General features: G+C 40.4%; 2 protein-coding genes across 8 annotated transcripts in view; one reads left to right on the top strand and one right to left on the bottom strand.

Annotated features, from left to right (window-relative positions):
• Positions 1-96: 96 nt before the first annotated feature.
• pex1 (peroxisomal biogenesis factor 1) lies at positions 97-10026 on the top strand. The gene is made up of 24 exons (XM_028036144.1): positions 97-319; positions 1090-1236; positions 1361-1444; positions 1717-1831; positions 1944-2614; positions 3309-3428; positions 3536-3659; positions 3824-3927; positions 4032-4117; positions 4203-4335; positions 5011-5107; positions 5184-5354; positions 5427-5581; positions 5663-5849; positions 5957-6123; positions 6374-6508; positions 6606-6670; positions 6774-6916; positions 7649-7752; positions 7902-8078; positions 8216-8458; positions 8972-9136; positions 9357-9487; positions 9775-10026. The coding sequence occupies exons 1-24, from the start codon at positions 206-208 to the stop codon at positions 9854-9856; spliced, it is 3720 nt and encodes a 1239-aa protein (XP_027891945.1). The 5' UTR covers positions 97-205; the 3' UTR covers positions 9857-10026.
• A 1834-nt stretch (positions 10027-11860) lies between these two features.
• The window catches only part of elmo1 (engulfment and cell motility 1 (ced-12 homolog, C. elegans)), a 100257-nt gene continuing 95378 nt past the window's right edge, over positions 11861-16739 (bottom strand). For 5 of the 7 annotated variants that reach the window (XM_028036295.1, XM_028036296.1, XM_028036298.1 and 2 more), the window contains 2 exons: positions 14567-14644; positions 13151-13351 (listed from right to left, as the gene is read on the bottom strand). In XM_028036295.1, coding sequence (XP_027892096.1) covers positions 13151-13351; positions 14567-14644 — 279 coding nt within the window. Of the gene's footprint in view, positions 13352-14566; positions 14645-16739 lie in introns of all 7 variants that reach the window. The other 2 variants (XM_028036297.1, XM_028036301.1) reach the window with 2 other exon arrangements.

The following is a 16739-nucleotide window of genomic DNA, read 5'->3' as shown; positions in this document are numbered from 1 at the left end:
AATAAAAGCCAGATGTCGTTCTGAACGTTGCTGCTTCGATTGAAGACTCGTTCCAAAACGTCTTACTTTGAAAGAAACATCGAGGATTGGTTACTTTGGTCTAGTTTGCCGTTGGCAGAGGACATCGATCGATTCAGGAGTTGTTGCATTTCCAACAGCAGCGGAGCAACCTGTTTGGAGTTCTCAGAGCTACTTTGGCAATGTGATGAGAATGTTTAGTAGTCAGGGCATTCAACCTATCAGAGTTGTTTTTAACAACGCTAAAAACTGCTTCCTTCACCTCCCGTCGAAGATGATATCGCACCTTTCATTACAGGAGGTAGGTTAGCCTAGCGAGACCTACTCTGCAGTGTGTTGTCAGAGTTGCAATAAGTTCCTTATTTGACGCTTGTTGTTTTATTTATGTGTCTTTTTATGCTTTATTTAATGGGGTCGTGTATTTTTTTTATGTCTGCATGTACGCTTATTTATTTTCTAGAATACAGGACAAAAGCTGCCTCATGTCAGTGTTTTCAAAATCTGGAGTATGATTGATACTTTTTTATAGACAAGAATCTCTATCCTTCATTAAAATATATACTTCAGATATATAAGTGGAAACATTTACATGTATTTCCCCCAAGTAAAAATCTGAAAAAAATGTGTGTTGGATTGGTGTTTAAAGAATAAAGAGCAAAAATATCAGTTTCTAGATATCTTAGATAAAGCTTATGGAGACCATGCTGAAACATTTTAGTTAACTCTACCAACTCTAAATTTTTTAAATATTATTTCTTGTTAAATGAAACAGACATTAGATAAAAACTGTGTTTATTTCTTATTTTCATGAGTACAGCATACAGCTTTAAATTAGCTGCCCTCTTTTTTTGTATTGTCCACCAGGTTAATAAACTCAGTCCAGACATGTAATTGCACAAGAGAAAAAAAAAATATATTTTAAAGAATCCCCTGTAATTTTTTGATTTCTTTCTTTCTTTCTTTTTTGATTTTCATAAAACCTTTCTCTACAGCTGAGGTGCAAACACACAAGCATAGCTTGAATCGTCTTTGTTAGTTGCTGGGTCAAACATGTTTTTTGTCTGTTTTTAGAACCAGACCTTGGAGCTGTCCTGGGACAATGCCTCTCCAGTGTACCTCAGCTGGACCCAAAACAGGGCGTCCTCCGACCCACACAGCAACGACGTTGAGCTGTGTCGGCAAATGGGAGAGAAGCTGGGCTTGAAAGACGGAGAACAAGTAAGACCTTTTTCCTTGATTTGTTGTCACACACACACACACACACACAAAAAAAACTAAGTCCATTATTGCATCAACTTGTGGTCAGATCAGTTGTTTTATTGACGTTGTTTGTTTTTTTCAGGGTTTTCTAAAACCGTGCCATCAAGTCTCATCTTTAAATCAGGTGTTTGTGGAGCCTTTGTCGTCTGATGACTGGGAGATCTTGGTGAGTGATGGTAATATTGTATGCATGGTTGAAAAGGCACCAAAATGACTAAAGCACATTGCAAAATATTCACACCTTTGGAACAGTTTCACCTTTCACCCCCATCAAATCCCAAAAGTGTGCTGTTCTACTTTTTGTTGAAATACCTTGAAGTGGTATTAAAGTATTTGTTGGGCTCTGTACATGAAGCTTTAATTTTTCTCCAAATGTTATATGTTACTCTTTTGATCTAAAGCCACACGCATCCCTATTATTTATTTCTCATCTCCCAGGAACTTCACAGCTCTGCATTGGAGCAGAAGCTTCTGGATCAGATCAGAGTGGTTTTCCAGCATGGCGTGTTTCCTGTTTGGGTGTACAGTCATACAGTAATCTACATTAGAATAAGTCTGTGTTAATTTGATCTCTTTTTTCCCCTTTTTTAAAAATCTCTGAGGTCAGATTATAGCCGTGTTTAATATTCACAAGCACACTGTCATCTGTTTTTAATTCAACACAGCTTCCGTCTCCCCGCTTGTTCCCTACGGTCGATTGGAGCAGTTCACAGAGCTTGTGGTGTCTCAGAAGATCCGCACTGGAAGGAGCAAAGTCAGTGATTCAGTGAGGAGATCCAACCTTGATGAGCAATTTCACTTCCAGCGAGGCTCGACTTTGCCTTCCACGTCAGAGCCCTCGCCAGATATTACCTCACACTCTGGTCGCAGCCAGGAGTGGGGAGGCATCGCTGACCTGAAAAGCCTGCTCCATCATATAATACGGGGCCCTTACGATCACGCTCCTGTGCCCAGCGTCCCTGTTGTCTTTCCCGACTCCATCTACAGAGTGTGCGGTGTACCTCCGGACTGTCTTTGTACTATAAGTTACATCGCTGCTGGTGTTATTCACATTTTTTCTTGGAGTTCTAGTCTGAGCACAGCAACTAGAGGAGGTCAGTCTGTAGTGACGTATGGCTGTCTTTTCAAGGTATCATCCCCTAAAAAAGCAAAAGACAAAGCCAAGCAGGCCTTGGAGAAAAGGAAGGATGGGGGAGGGAGCAAAGATAGCAGCAGGAAAGGAGGGAAGGATGCAGAGGAGGCACAGGAGGAAGAAGCCACAATAGTCAGGGTCATGTGCCATGATGGTGAGATGCTGGAGAGAGGTCACAACAAGATCCACTGTGGAAAAGTATGGGTGAGGAAAATAAACATGTGTTGCAAATGAAATTCTGAAAAGTGTGCCTTGCAATACTTCCAGTATTACATATTATACAGTAGAATCGACTTCTGTTGCTATTAAACCTGCAAGCGTTTGGGCGTTTGCCTCTGCCTATTTTTCTTTGCAACATGTCTTAAGCTCCGCAAGACTCTGAAGATCAATTTTCATGTCTTACAACAAATTCCTAATTGAATTTACGACTTCACAACGAATAATTTTTCTGACAGTAGATTTCCCCATCTGAGCTGTGGGTCTTTGCTGGTCTGCCACAAATACAGCAAAACTCTTGTATGCTCTTCTATCGTACATTCCTTGCAGGATTTCCACAGAGCAGCTGTATTTATATCCATGACATTTGCTTGGATGAAAGAAAGCCACACTTTTCAGATTTTTTAAAATGAAAATGTTCAAATCCATCCACTGCGCTCCGCGTATCAACTTATAAGGGCTTAAAGTCTATTTCTCTCTCTATGGTCGCAATCTTTTTTGAAAAATAAAAAAGTAATATTCACTACTTTGTAGTTGCCTATCGCTTATAATCCCAGTTACAATGGGAATACATTGATTAGAAATTTGTAGCTGTAATGTATCTAAAAGAGAAAAAAAATAGATATCAATTCTTATGTAAGACCACGTCTGTATTCTTTAATTTCTGTTTCAATTCTCTCAGATCCCAGAGCCTCTGGCCAGCAAGTTGAACATCCTGCCACATTCATCAGTGAGAATTAAACCCGTGAAATCAGTCATCAAAGTAGCCTCCAGCGTCCGCCTACAGCCTCTAATACCTCTGGTAGGCGCTGGAGCGTTCGTCTGCCACTGTGTAATTGCATTTGTACAAATCTGATGTAACACTTTAATATATGTCTGCGTAATGTTGCGATATGTCTTTTTGCTCAGCCTGAGGACGACGATGATGAAGCGATCCAGACGACTTTCCTCAACTGGCTTCACTCAAAGAGTCACGAACCTTTGGCGTGTCTGACTCCTCGCTCCGGCACCGTCCTCCTACATCTAAACGATGGTGATTCATTCCTTTCACTTCTGCTACAAGCTTAAGAAGTGCGATTACAAAACAAAAACCTCCACCTGTTAGGATTGCTGTCAAGAAAAATCTAATTATGATACTAAAAATCTATATTTCCCTCAGCTGCAATAGAAATATGTATTTTTTTCCCCTTTTTACAGCAAAGCTGGAGTTATCTTTGACAGTGCTGAAACCAAAACCAGACAACGATCGGCCGGACCAGCTGTTTCTATTAGGACCCACCGTCCAGAAGGAAAACATACAGGTTTAAGCTTTGAAAACAGTTCCCCACCCAAAACACTTTTTTAAAAATGATTTTGCCAGTGCCTGTGAGAAATATTGACATTAATAAGATGTTGCTGCTTCCAGGTGGACAGACAGACGATAGCGCAACCTGCTCCAAAAGCTGTTCTTGAAGCTCCTGAGATGGAGCTCCCCTCCTTACAATTATTTGGGTAAGTTCTTGAAAGAATTCTACATTCAACCTTTTCGGCTTTAATATGCTCTAATATGCTTCCACTTGCTGCGTTTTTCCCCCAGTGGGATTGATGAACTTATTAAGACCGGATTTGAGTTTATTTCCCATGCCCTGCTGGGTAGTCCCCTCTCAAGGGAACTTTGTACCTCCGGAGAGGGACTCAAGGGAGGAGCACTGCTCATCACTGGTGCTAAGGTAAATCTTTACTATCCAAAATCCCTTGCAAAAATATTCATTCCCCCTGAATGTTTTCACATTACAACCACAATGTATGTTTTCTTTTTCTTTTGTGGTTCACTAAAGCAAAATGACATGTAATTGTGATGTTGAATGAAATGGCAGTTTTGTTTAGAGACTTCATTTTCCATTTTATTTATGGTTTTGGTTGTGTGTGTGTGTGTGTTTTATTATTATTATTTTTGTTTTATTTATTGTTTCTGGTTGTTGTGTTTTATTTAGGATTTTTAAAATATAGAGATTAGTTTTTTTTGTTTTTTTTAACAAAATTAAAGTTTATTGGTCTTTCAGATGGCGAACTTGCACTCTTTTGCCATTATCATTATATCACTTGACATGGGACTGAAAAAAACAATATCATCGTTTAGCGCAATTATTTCCCTTGACAAATTATCGTCTAGAAAAATTTGCTTTCGTGACAAGCCTAATTCCAAAGTGGATTTTGATCTGGTCTTTGACTGGACCGTTTCAACACATTCCTCACAGCGTGATGCTGTGTCCGCCCTGTGGATGGTGGTAACTGATTAATATGCAAAATAATAGAATTAAAATGATAAAAATGTAATGTTTACTGAATACTGTAGATTTAATTAAGTGTATGGCTTCAGGTTTTTCCCTCATTTCCTCTCACAGGGTAGTGGGAAGAGCTCTTTGGCCCGAGCCCTCTGCAGAAAAAGCAGAGAGGATTTGGATGCACATGTGGAGGTGTTGGACTGCAAAAAGCTCCAAGGTCAAGAAATGTTCCTCTAACACTTGAATGGATCAGAGACGAGCAGAACCTTCATGTATTTATTTTTTATTTGTAGGCAAAAGGGCAGACACTGTGAAGCAGATTCTACAGGACATGTTTGAACAGGCAGTGTGGAGACAACCCTCCGTGGTCCTTCTCGACGACCTGGATCATTTGACCCGTGGAGCCACATCACCTGAACACGAGCATGGCCCTGAGGCGCTCCTGCAACAGCACATTGCACAAAGTAAGTTAAGAAACTCACTTATACCATATAAGGTTTGAGTATAAACGTTAAGCTGTAGGTTTGTGGCTGCAGGTGTGTGTGACATGGTCGACGAGGCGGTGCTCCACTCCAGCCTGGTATGTCTGATCATCACCAGCCAGAGCGAACACTCCCTCCACCCTTCTCTCACAGAGATCCAGGGGTCCCACCTCATCCAGGGATTTGTAAACATCCAGCCTCCGGACCAAGTTAGCGGCAACATCCACACCCGCACACTGAGAAGACCCAAAAAATTCTATCAATATTAAAAATGAGGTGTTGCTTTGCAGGCGCAGAGAGCTGATATCCTGCGCCATCTGATCCTGAGGAAGCCTTTCCTCTCTGAGGAGAGCTTGAAAGATCTGGACCTGGAGGCCGTTGCCAGGAAGACGGAGGGATATGCAGCCCAGGATCTCACTGTGCTGCTGGAGCGAGCCATCCACGCTAACACAATGCACAGAGGACACAGCAATCAAGGTGCGCAAAGATGTTGGCTTTGAAATTCTTTATTAAGACTAATTGATCTCATTATGCACCTAGGTGATCTGTTCAGCTTAGCCTGATTTTTACCCATCATTCCTCAGGTGTCTGTCTTTCATGGAGGGATTTTGCGCATGCTCTCAGTGGGTTCACGCCTCCATCGCTGTGGGGCGTGGACCTTCACACGCCGGGTGGAGTCGGACTGGAAAGAGTGGGAGGGCTGCAAGAAGTGCGAGAGCAGCTGATGGAGACCATCCTGCTCCCTGCTAAGGTCAGCACACTGCTGCTCCCTGCAACACACCTTCCTGTCTGACTCAGGACTTCATCATGCTTCTAATCTACTCATATCATCTTAGTGCAAAGATCTGTAGATGCACGTCAGTATTACTGTTTGCCTTCAGTGCGTCTTACTGGTTTCAGAGTGACCACCATTTCTGTTTTTGTATTTTAGTTTTCATCATAGATCAACAGAAAAAGCAACATGTATATAAAAGCTGATGTTGTTCTTTGGTGCCTTGCAGTATCCGGTCCTCTTCTCCAACCTTCCTATCCGGCACTGCTCTGGAATCCTTCTCTATGGAGCTCCAGGTACCGGCAAGACGCTTCTGATCAGGGCTGTGGCCAAAGACAGCGGAATGAACTTCATCAGCATCAAGGTAGCTCAGACTTTGGTTCTCATAGTCTGCAGGACTTTAGTCTTGTGTTTGAGGAAAACAAGGTCTCATTTATTGAGATAAACCTTCAATTCTGCAGGGACCTGAACTCCTGAGTAAATACATTGGAGCCAGTGAGCAGGGAGTTCGTGACGTCTTCCTGAGGTGAACTTCTTTTTTTTTTTTTTGAGTTTTGACAATACTTCGAAGCTGTACTAATGATTGTAAATGTTCCCACCAGTTTTTTTACCTCCTGTTTCCATTTCAGGGCACAAGCTGCCAAACCTTGCATCCTGTTCTTCGATGAGTTTGACTCTCTGGCACCAAGGCGAGGCCACGACAGCACAGGAGTAACCGACCGTGTGGTCAACCAGCTGCTCACCGAGCTGGATGGGGTGGAGGGGCTGCAGGGTAGGCCTGAGCATCACTGCAACTTTAACCCTTAAAGCGGATGTTATTATGCTGTGTCTGTTTGGAAGTATGGCCCTATTCCTACTCCTAAAAATATTGACAGGTGTCTTGACATCTGTCCCACTCTTGGTGGATCAACTATGAATCAGCAAACAACTCTATCTCAAAAGAATAAGCAGTTGCTTATTGAAGATTATTGCTGATGTCCTTCTTCCTTGGCATTGTGCCGCAGACCATTAAACAGATAAAACTACTGTTAGAGAAATGACAAGCCTTCCTGATGATCAGTTAATAAAGTGTTGTTGAGAAGGCAGTAGAGTTTTATCACACTTAGGTTTTAGTTTTTGTTTATTAAACCAATTCATAGACTAAAATTTCATATTTGATTCAGTAAGGAGCAATACAGAAAACAAATAATTGTTTTCCTATTGGTAACATGAATTACCTTATTATTAGCAATTGTCTAAAACATCCATTCATTGAATTACAATTAAGATTGAATTGCAGCATGGGTAATTACCTTTGAATGATTGGATCGATCGGCTTGTTATGAACTGTAATGATCACAATTGTGTCTACTTTTTATAAAGTGCCTTAAGATGACATGTTTAGTAATGATATTATATATTCTAATTGTAACTAAGCTGGATTGCACTGAAAAGTGTTTTTTTTTTTTTCTTACACGTGGGCTTTTAGGTTTAACATAATCTTTTTTTCTGCCGTTGCGTCTAGGGGTGTACGTGCTCGCAGCCACTAGTCGTCCAGATCTAATAGACCCGGCCCTGCTGAGACCGGGACGACTGGACAAGAGTCTCTACTGCCCCCCTCCAGACCAGGTGTGTAGATTTAAAAATCACTCATCTGCTTCATTCATGCTTATAAATGAAGATCACTGCACTAGAGATTACATAGCATAACCAACGTTGCATTGCTGCTTTTTTTGTCACGCTGTTAAAAGATGATCTCCTTTGTGTCTTGTTTCCAGGAGGCTCGTATTGAGATCCTGAAGGCTCTAAGTTCTGGCCTTTCTATGACTCCAGATGTTGACCTACAACAGCTGGCAGCAGTAACGCAGCAGTTCACTGGGGCGGACCTAAAGGCCCTGCTCTACAATGCACAGCTGGAGGCTGTTCACAACAGCTCAGGCGTCAGCACGTCAAATGTACGCTCGTTCTCGATGTGCATGCAGTTCTAGGTTCTTTTGGACTGATAAAACAAGAGGCAAAGTGTTGGAGATTATTTCAGCTCCTTGTGTTTATCTGCTTGGAAACTTTAAACTTTTCTGTCCATGACTAACAGGAGCTGACCTCCGCCTCAGACACCGACATGAGCCTGTCTTCCATGATCTTCCCAAATACCAGCAGCGGCTCAGACTCCTCTGTCGGAGAGGGAGAGCAAAGCTTGGTGCTGGACCAGTCGTTGGTTCTTGTTGAGCCCACGGAGCTTCACACTGAACAGGAGGAATGCCACAGTAACGTCTGGAGGTTTTACTTCGGAAGTTCCTTTGAGTCGGAGACTGGAAACTCACCGGTTTCAAAACAGGTGATCATTTAAGAGCTAGTTTCCACATGTCGCAATTCAGATATGATCACAGTTCATAAATTGGACGTGTAAGTGAAAGTACTTAATGCTTCCACATTTTATTGGGATTTTAAAATGATGGTTTTCAGAAAAATTTAAAACCTGAAATATTTTCACTCACCTGTAAAATTTCCACTGAGTGTCTTTCTGTGACGTAACATTTGGATGTTTTAGTTTTAATGTAGCGTATTTATCAAACTTGTAATAGATACACATACTTCTGCAAGGTGTTGTGGGTGCTTCATCTGAGCAGCATTTCCGAACTTGTTTGTAAAGAAAGTCGACTGAATCTGAAGGAAAGGTTTTTAGAGGTATCCTCTAGATGTCACTGCATCTTCTCCCTGGACCTCTAACCTTTCTCCACTGTTGCCTCTCTATTAATAATTACCACAAATCCGTTTAATCTTGGTCCAGGACTTTGGTTGCTATAAAACAGAGCAAATAGTCTCTGTTTAACATCTGTGTGTTTAACAGGAATCCCTGTGTGTCTCTGGACCCAACTCCAGAGACCCAGTCAGAGGACTCTCTCCAGCTTACATGTCCTCCATCCAGACCGGATATAAAGAGCTCGGCCCCGAGCAGCTGGAGCAGCTGCAACAGGACATCAAAATCATCAAGAACAGCTATAGGAAAGGAAATGTATGTGAAAACATGTATGAAAACCCCCCTGTAAATGCTGTTATTTCCAACAGTCTGTGCATGTCATCAGCTATTCTCACCAATCTTCTGACTTCAGATGAATTATTCTGCGTGTATTTCAGCATCGGTTGTCAACGCCGCACTGACCTACATGTTTCTAATAGAAGAAACATCAGATTGAAGCTTGCGCCTGTGTACGTCTGTGTTTCTTTCTGTATAGGATGAATTCGTGTGGACGCGTCCAGCCTCCAGCCAGCCAGGACTCCTGCTGTCTCAGGCTCACATTAGTTCTGCCTTAGCTGTGACCAGACCCTCTCTCAGCCCGGCTGACTGGGGCAAGTACACCAAACTGTGAGTACTGGGTAACAAGAGGACTCTCTACCAGATTAAAACACAAATCACTGCACTAATAACTTTAAATAGTTCTAGTTTTTCAGGCACTTCAGGAGTTCTGCAATGTCTGTCCTGCAGGATGATTATAGTGATAAAAGTGACGATGGAGCAATATGAATAAAGTTTATGATTGCTCATTGTAGCTGTGAAGAAATTGTGCACTTAATCACAGTTTAACTCTAGTGAAATGTTTGCACTTACATTATTTTCAGTTTTTCTCACCTAAACTCTATTTCCCTCTTTAGGTACGAAAGTTTTGGGGGTTCGAACGACAAATCGCCTCCTCATGCCACGTTTACTCCAGGGCAACGTGTCACGTTAGCCTGATGGCAAGAATACGTCTTAAACATTTGATTTATAGATTGTTTGTACATTTTGTATACCGATGTGGCGAAATAAAAGATTTAATATGTAATTATTGTGCACATATGTAAATTTTCAGATCTTGTGAGATTCTAAAATGTAATTAATTAAAATACGATTGAAATGATTTTCCACATCTGATCCCCATTATTTAGTGTGCAGGTTTTGTATGAAGGTTTTGTTTGGAATTTTATTTGACCATTTTCCATGTCGGAATTAGTATAGAAAAAGAAAACGGAGTATGTAATAATGCTTGATTTTTGTGACGTTTCTCATCTTCAGTTCTCAAAATGACAGTGTTATAAACAAAACAAAAAACACACATACACACGGTACCTGCTAATAAGAATTACATAAGTAGTTCAAAATGAATATTTTGTACTTAAATGTTCAGAAAGTACAAAAAAAATAGAACTTTTAATCTGGTGTAGGACCTTTTATTTTTTTCTGGTTTCATACAATATATAGATGATGTAGTTTTTGTGATTGTTAAAAGAAATCAGCTCAGGTGGTTTGGATGTCTGATCAGGATGCATCCATTGGGAAGTTTTCCAGGTAAGACGCTGGAAGGAAACCTTGGTACAGAACAAGAACTCACTGGAGGGATTATATATCCCTACTCCTGATCCACTGGGATGAGTTTAATCATGTTGCCAGGGAAGACGGACGTCAGAAATTTCCTTTTGGACCTGCTACTTCTGCTGCTAATCATGGGTGGATGGACAAAAATCTGATAAAACATTGAATATTAATATATGAACTATTTTGACAAAAATGCAACTAAAAATCCCTTCTGGAGAAAGACTTCAAATTTTACTTGACTTTATTTTTCCTAATTTATTTTCCCTATTACTGTCAACCTACACCATTAAGCACTTGCAGGTTCTGCAGATATAAAAATAGAAGGAGGAACATGGTTTTAGCTTGCCGTCGTCTCGCTTCAATCCCACACATCGAGGGAGGACAACAGAAATGGTCCAGTGGGAGTCTCCATCTCCTTAATCAATGTCTCAAGCACCTGGTATGAGACAAAGTCGTGTTTACACAAAGAGCACTGTAAAAATACAGAAATGAGTCAGTTTATCTTTAAATTCCCTCAGATGTTTTTAGGTCTCAGGTGTATTAAGGGAACATGCTCATTTCCCATCAGAAAAAGGGTCTTTCTTGCATTAGTACTTCCTCCTCCTCCTCATCAATCATCCCAAATGATTCATGAACTACCGTCTTTCAAACATAGAAACTTCGAGGGAATTTCACCAGAATTAGCTCCAGACCAGCAGAAAGCACAGCAGACTTTTCTTTCCCAGAAGTGTTCCCTTTACCAAAATAGATCAAAACTTTTCTGATCAAATAGAAGAGGGTGGTTTAGTGATCTACAGAGAATCAGACTGGGTACTTTTTAGTCAAATCCCACCAAAGAAAAATACAGCAGTTGGCAAAGATGACGGATGATATTGATTCACAAACACGGGAGATCTTGAAAGTGTTGTCAGCTGACATATGATTTTTTTCTTCTAGCTTGTGATTGATTGTGAAAAGCTGGAGGTCTGATGATGGACAATAGTGACAATCAGTGGTTGAAGGTGAAGTGAGTTTAAGATATCCTTAAAGTGTCAAAGTAAATGAACTGAACTTATATAGCGCTTTTCCAGTCATTTTTGACCACTCAAAGCGCTTTACACTCTTGGGGACCTCTGAGAAATGATGCCATCATTAGGTATGCCAAAAGAAAACAGGGTGATGATGTCATGGCAAAAAGTTAGTTATTCCATCCCTTCACTGTAAAACACTAGGAATTTTCCACCCTGTATTGCAATAGGGACAATTACAATAAGTTCATGAGCTCTGATACGGTCAGAGCAGGTGATAAGTCAACTTATGCCATGTTTTATTAAAATATGTTTAAATTAAGCATATTTAAACATACTGTGTGCTAAACCTGCTAATAAATAAAGAGAAGACAAAGATTTCTATTTTTATTTTTTAATGTAAACAGCAGTTTTAGGGGCTTTGAAAAAAATCTAATGAAGATAAGAAGGCATTAAATAGGAAGGACAAAAATATATAAATCATACTAGGAATAAAAATGATGCTTCCTTTTTTTGTCTTAAATTAAAAAAAAACATAAATTCTCAACTTTGTGGCCTTCATAGTTTGAAAAATACGCGGAGAGAAATGGAAAAAGTCAAATTCCCTTTACCAAACACCCACAACAGGCTGTTCACAATTTTAAAAATTACTAAATGATGACCATATTACACAAAAAAAAATCAAAACCAAAGCTCCGATATTGCTTAGGAATGTTGTTTACAGCAGTCATCAAAACAACAACAAAAATAATAAGACTCAAATTAGGAAAAATATGAGAGTATGTTGTCTAACAATGGTAGCTCTCTTACACTTGTCTGATGGCACTGCCACTGTGTACGTATGTACAATGAGTAATGAGCAGCTGTGGTTTTCAATAACAAAAATACTGTGGTAAAGTGGTTGGATTTTGAGGATCACCTTATTTGAACAGTCTTCAGTGCGTGTTAAGTGAGACTGGGGCAAGACAAAGAAGTATTTTAATGAACTATGGGTCCGCTGGGCGTGATCCAGCCAGCTGCAAAACATTTAGCTGCCACAAAGTAAGTGGAAATGTGACAAAATATAAATACTTCTGACGAGGTGACACAAAATCCCTCCATTTACAAAATTGTCATCCTGATCTCTGCAATCTTTGTCCCTCACAAGAAAACCCTGAGGAAAATAATAATAATAAAAAAGAACGAAACCAAAACCTAATAAAAACAACAACAAAGGAGGTGAAGAGAATGAAATTTCAACACATTTGTCTACAGAAGCAAGAAGACAGCAAGAGGCTGGGCAGGAAGGAAGAAAAAAAGAGAAAGTTTGGAAACATCGGTCACAGGAGGAAAGCGATGGCGGCGATGCGGAGACGCAACAAACAAACGCTCCCTGGCTTCTTTTCTCCACCCTGATGACTCTGCACTGACTCCCTCAGTCCATCAAGTGCAAATATTAACATCAATATTTACCATTTTGCCACTGATAAAGCTCTAATAAGAAACAAGAGCTCAGATTGAAGCTCTTGTTTCTTGTTTCATTTTAATCATTATCACTCACTTTTTCTTTACGCTTCTTCCAGTATTTGAGAAAAGAGGGGGTTGGTCCAGTGAATACAGATGGTGCAGACTGGATTTGGGGGGTGGGGCGGAGAGGTTCAGGCTTTTCGGGTTGGGGTGGGGTGTAGGTCTAGTTACAGTCATAAACAAAGTCATAGTTGCTAGGTTCTTTGGGAATCGGGGGAGGCGCCTCAGGAATCTGGATGTTTTCTAGATCCAGTAGGCGAAGCTTCATCTCCATGGAGAGCAGGGTGTCCATGTCTGTTTTGGTGTAGTCACTGGTCATCTCCTTTCCCAGGAGAGCATTGAGACCGTCCGTCCATACGCAGTACTGCAGAGAGATGGGCCGAGGCAAAGCATCACATTAAAATTAATCCAAGAAACAAAGATAATGTCTGTAAAATATATTTCAGTTCAGTGCTGCGCTGAAAAACTCATTACAACAGACTACGGTTCGCATTTCCTACAGTTTAGACTTGATAACACAATCAGACTTTTCCACTGTTCTAAAATCAACTTCTTTTCTGTCGACAAACAGATGCTGCATTGAGACAAATACCATATGGTGACGTAAAAAAAATTCTTCAACCCAGACAGATTTCCTCTCTCTTTGCTTTTGCTTTTTTTTCTTCTAAATGTTTCAGATCTAAGACAAATTTTAACATTAGACACCTCCCCTGTTGAATTATGAAACAACTACTGTGAACCACAGAAGTGGAGTTTAGTGTCACTCCCCGAGGCCTGATTACTGAGAAACCTCCAGAATCAGGAAATTGGCAGTAGACAACCTGCTGGTAGCCAGGAAGTAGACTTAGAGAAATTCAAGAGCTGATGAGAAACAAAGTCGCTGATGTCTATCCGTATGCAAAGGGTTACAAACCCCTTTCCAAGACTTTATGACTCCAGTAGCCTGACCACTGCTTTCCACCCGATTCTCATCAATTCTTCTCTCTACCAGAAAATCCTCAAGGAGGATTTCTGGTGACCTTTGGGACATTTGTGTTTGCAGCAGGCCAATGATCTAAAGGACACCTGCAGGTTCATTACTGAATAACTAACAAAAAAAATCATGAAGGTTTTGTAGTGGTCCAGTCAAAGTTTGGACCTAAATCCAATGGAAAATTCTGTGATGTGACCTTAAGCAGACCAATCACACTGTACAACTCTCCAAATGTAAGTTGTGACAAAAAAAAGCAAACAAATTTGAAAAGATGCTAATATTTTTTTTCATAGCAATATTGTACATGCAATTTGACTTCAGTTTTTACATTCACTTCAAATTAATTTTATACTCAAAACTGTTTTAAAGTGCTTGAAAACATCCTGAAGACAAGCCTTTGCTCAAACAGAAAGACAGAGGTGGGACCTAAACAAATCAGTGCCTCAAGTGTCATATGTCCCTGTTATCACCTAAACGCTTGTATATCAACTAGATATGACACTCGGTGGATTTATATTTAGAAACATGCCTGCCCTTGTCTTCATCAAACACGCTTATTCTGTCTGACACAGCCAACAACCACCAAGTCGACCTCTGCTGACTTACCTCATGCTTGTCAGGAGCGATGAAGTTCAAGTATTCATCTGACTCGTAGAGGACAGAGAAAGCCAGCTCCAACACCTCCTGCAGAGAGGACGGGGTAGAAAGCAGACGAGGATGAACGGTGGGGAAATTGTGCAAAAACAGCTCCGGAGTCGTCGACAGAAATGGAATATGCGAGGAAGAAGGGAAAACGAAATAGTAGGTGGGAGTCGTAGCACAAATCTGCACATGGGTGAATTTAGGAGGGCAGTGGAAAAACTATGTGACATGATTTCTAGTATACCAGCAAATGTTACAGATCAAAGTGAAAAGATCTGATGTCAGACTTTAAAAAAAATGCTGCAGGAAAAAAATCAGCAGCTTGTTTTTAGCGTTCAAATGAGTAAAAGAATTTGACATACAGAGTGCCAGCTAGAAAAATATTAGTTGCACATGACATTTGCCCGTATTACAGGCTGTACCGGATGAAAAACAGATGAGTCTTAGATCCTGACATAAAACCATGTAGCGTTCACCTCCGCTGTGTCTGAAGGCACTGGGATTTCAAAACTCAGAGGAACACGACATGCAGCATGGACTGGAGCAGGAACACAATACCAATTTCACCTGTATACTCCGAGTCTGGATTCAAGCAGCAGATAATTAAACATTTAGTCTGGGGCTGCAGCCCAGCCACATTTCTGGGCAGATAATAAATAATGCAGCTTCAGTTCATTTGTTTCAGAGGGAAAACGCTCTGCTTTTTGAGCGAGAGAATAAATGCTCCGTACGTTTAATAGTCACTGTCCCAAGCTGGCATGTTTTATTAACAAAGGGGGTTTAGGCTCAATAGCTTTAAAGAATTGTAAAACCAAAACAATGCTGTATTACTGCATTTGCATGTCTCTTTATAAGCACTTAACAATCCACAGTAGAGGATATATTCAGCTGATGGATGAAATGATAAGAAGTCGGCAACCCATAGAGCTGTACAGCTAGCGCTACTAAAAACAAAATCATGCAGGCTAGTCGTACATTATATTTTCCTTTCTTAGTCAGGAAGACAATAAAACGTCTAAAACTCTGACATTTTATTTGAGTCACCTCATTATACACAGTGCCTTGCAAAAGTATTCACGCTCCTTGACGTTTTTCACATTTGTCATCATCATAACTGCTGTATTTTACTGGGTTTTGAAAGGATAGAACACAAAGATGAACATAATTGTGAAGCGGAAGGAAAACGTGCATGACTTTTTGGTTAAACTTTTAAAAAGAAAATCTGAAAAGTGCAGAATGCATCTGACTGTACAGCACCTTTTTTTTTATGTATTACAGGGTTAATGACAAACTTTGAACGAGGGTCCTTATGGCTTTTCATTTTGAAACTGTTCCATAAAAGCAAAACTAGCAGCTGTACTGTCTTCAGATTCTCAGATGATTTTTAGACCTTGGTATTTTGTTTTAAAAGCTCACCCAAGTTTTAATTTCTCAATAACTTTATGCCTGATATGAAATTACATTTTATTTATTAATCAGACAACTTCTGACAATGCGGTAAAATAGATTTTTCTTGTATAGATTCCCATCTATTTGAAATAAAACTTAGAAATGAAGCACTTATTTTTCAAAAGCCTGTGGAGATGACTTTGAATGGCTGTCTAACACATTAACACTAAAATGTGCTCACGTTTTCACTCACGAAGCTAAAACAGGCCCCCCAATGCCACTCTCCTAGACCTACACTTATTAACAGGGATATAACGGGCAGAAAGCTCCAGAGGAGGCTGCTTTCTTTGTCTACAAGGATGTTTATACAAGACGTAACATAAGGGAGTCCTGTGGGTGGGGGACGAAGGTCTGCAGGGGCAAATTACTGAATGATGTGTACATGGATGAAGACAAGACGGAGCTTTCATTCTGGTTAAAGCTCCAGAGTGAACGCTCATGTTACTGACATATTAGAACAGGGATGAAAGAAATTGACTGATTCCAGTCAACAACAAACTATTTAGTCATTTATGTGGACAAAACGCTGCTGATGAATGCGTTTGCCTCCGTGAAAGCCACTGAGATGTAAGTTATTGTGTTATTTCCAAAAGCAGAATTTATGTAACTGACATCATGTTATGCAACCTCTCTCTTTCTCTCTCACTCACTCACACACCCCTGTTTTCTTAGCTGGATACACACCCAC

This window comes from Xiphophorus couchianus, chromosome 13 (assembly GCF_001444195.1).
Source record: "Xiphophorus couchianus chromosome 13, X_couchianus-1.0, whole genome shotgun sequence".
NCBI classification, from domain to species: domain Eukaryota; kingdom Metazoa; phylum Chordata; class Actinopteri; order Cyprinodontiformes; family Poeciliidae; genus Xiphophorus; species Xiphophorus couchianus.
Note: the sequence above shows the minus strand (reverse complement) of the source record. Positions and strands in the feature narration are given on the sequence as shown.

Excerpts from the sequence above, each read along its gene's own strand:
- pex1 (XM_028036144.1), top strand. The coding sequence starts at position 206 with ATGAGAATGTTTAGTAGTCAGGGCATTCAACCTATCAGAGTTGTTTTT. Across the intron at positions 5,582-5,662 it reads ACATCCAGCCTCCGGACCAA|GCGCAGAGAGCTGATATCCT; the intron begins GTTAGCGGCAAC and ends GTTGCTTTGCAG. Across the intron at positions 8,079-8,215 it reads CAGGCGTCAGCACGTCAAAT|GAGCTGACCTCCGCCTCAGA; the intron begins GTACGCTCGTTC and ends CATGACTAACAG.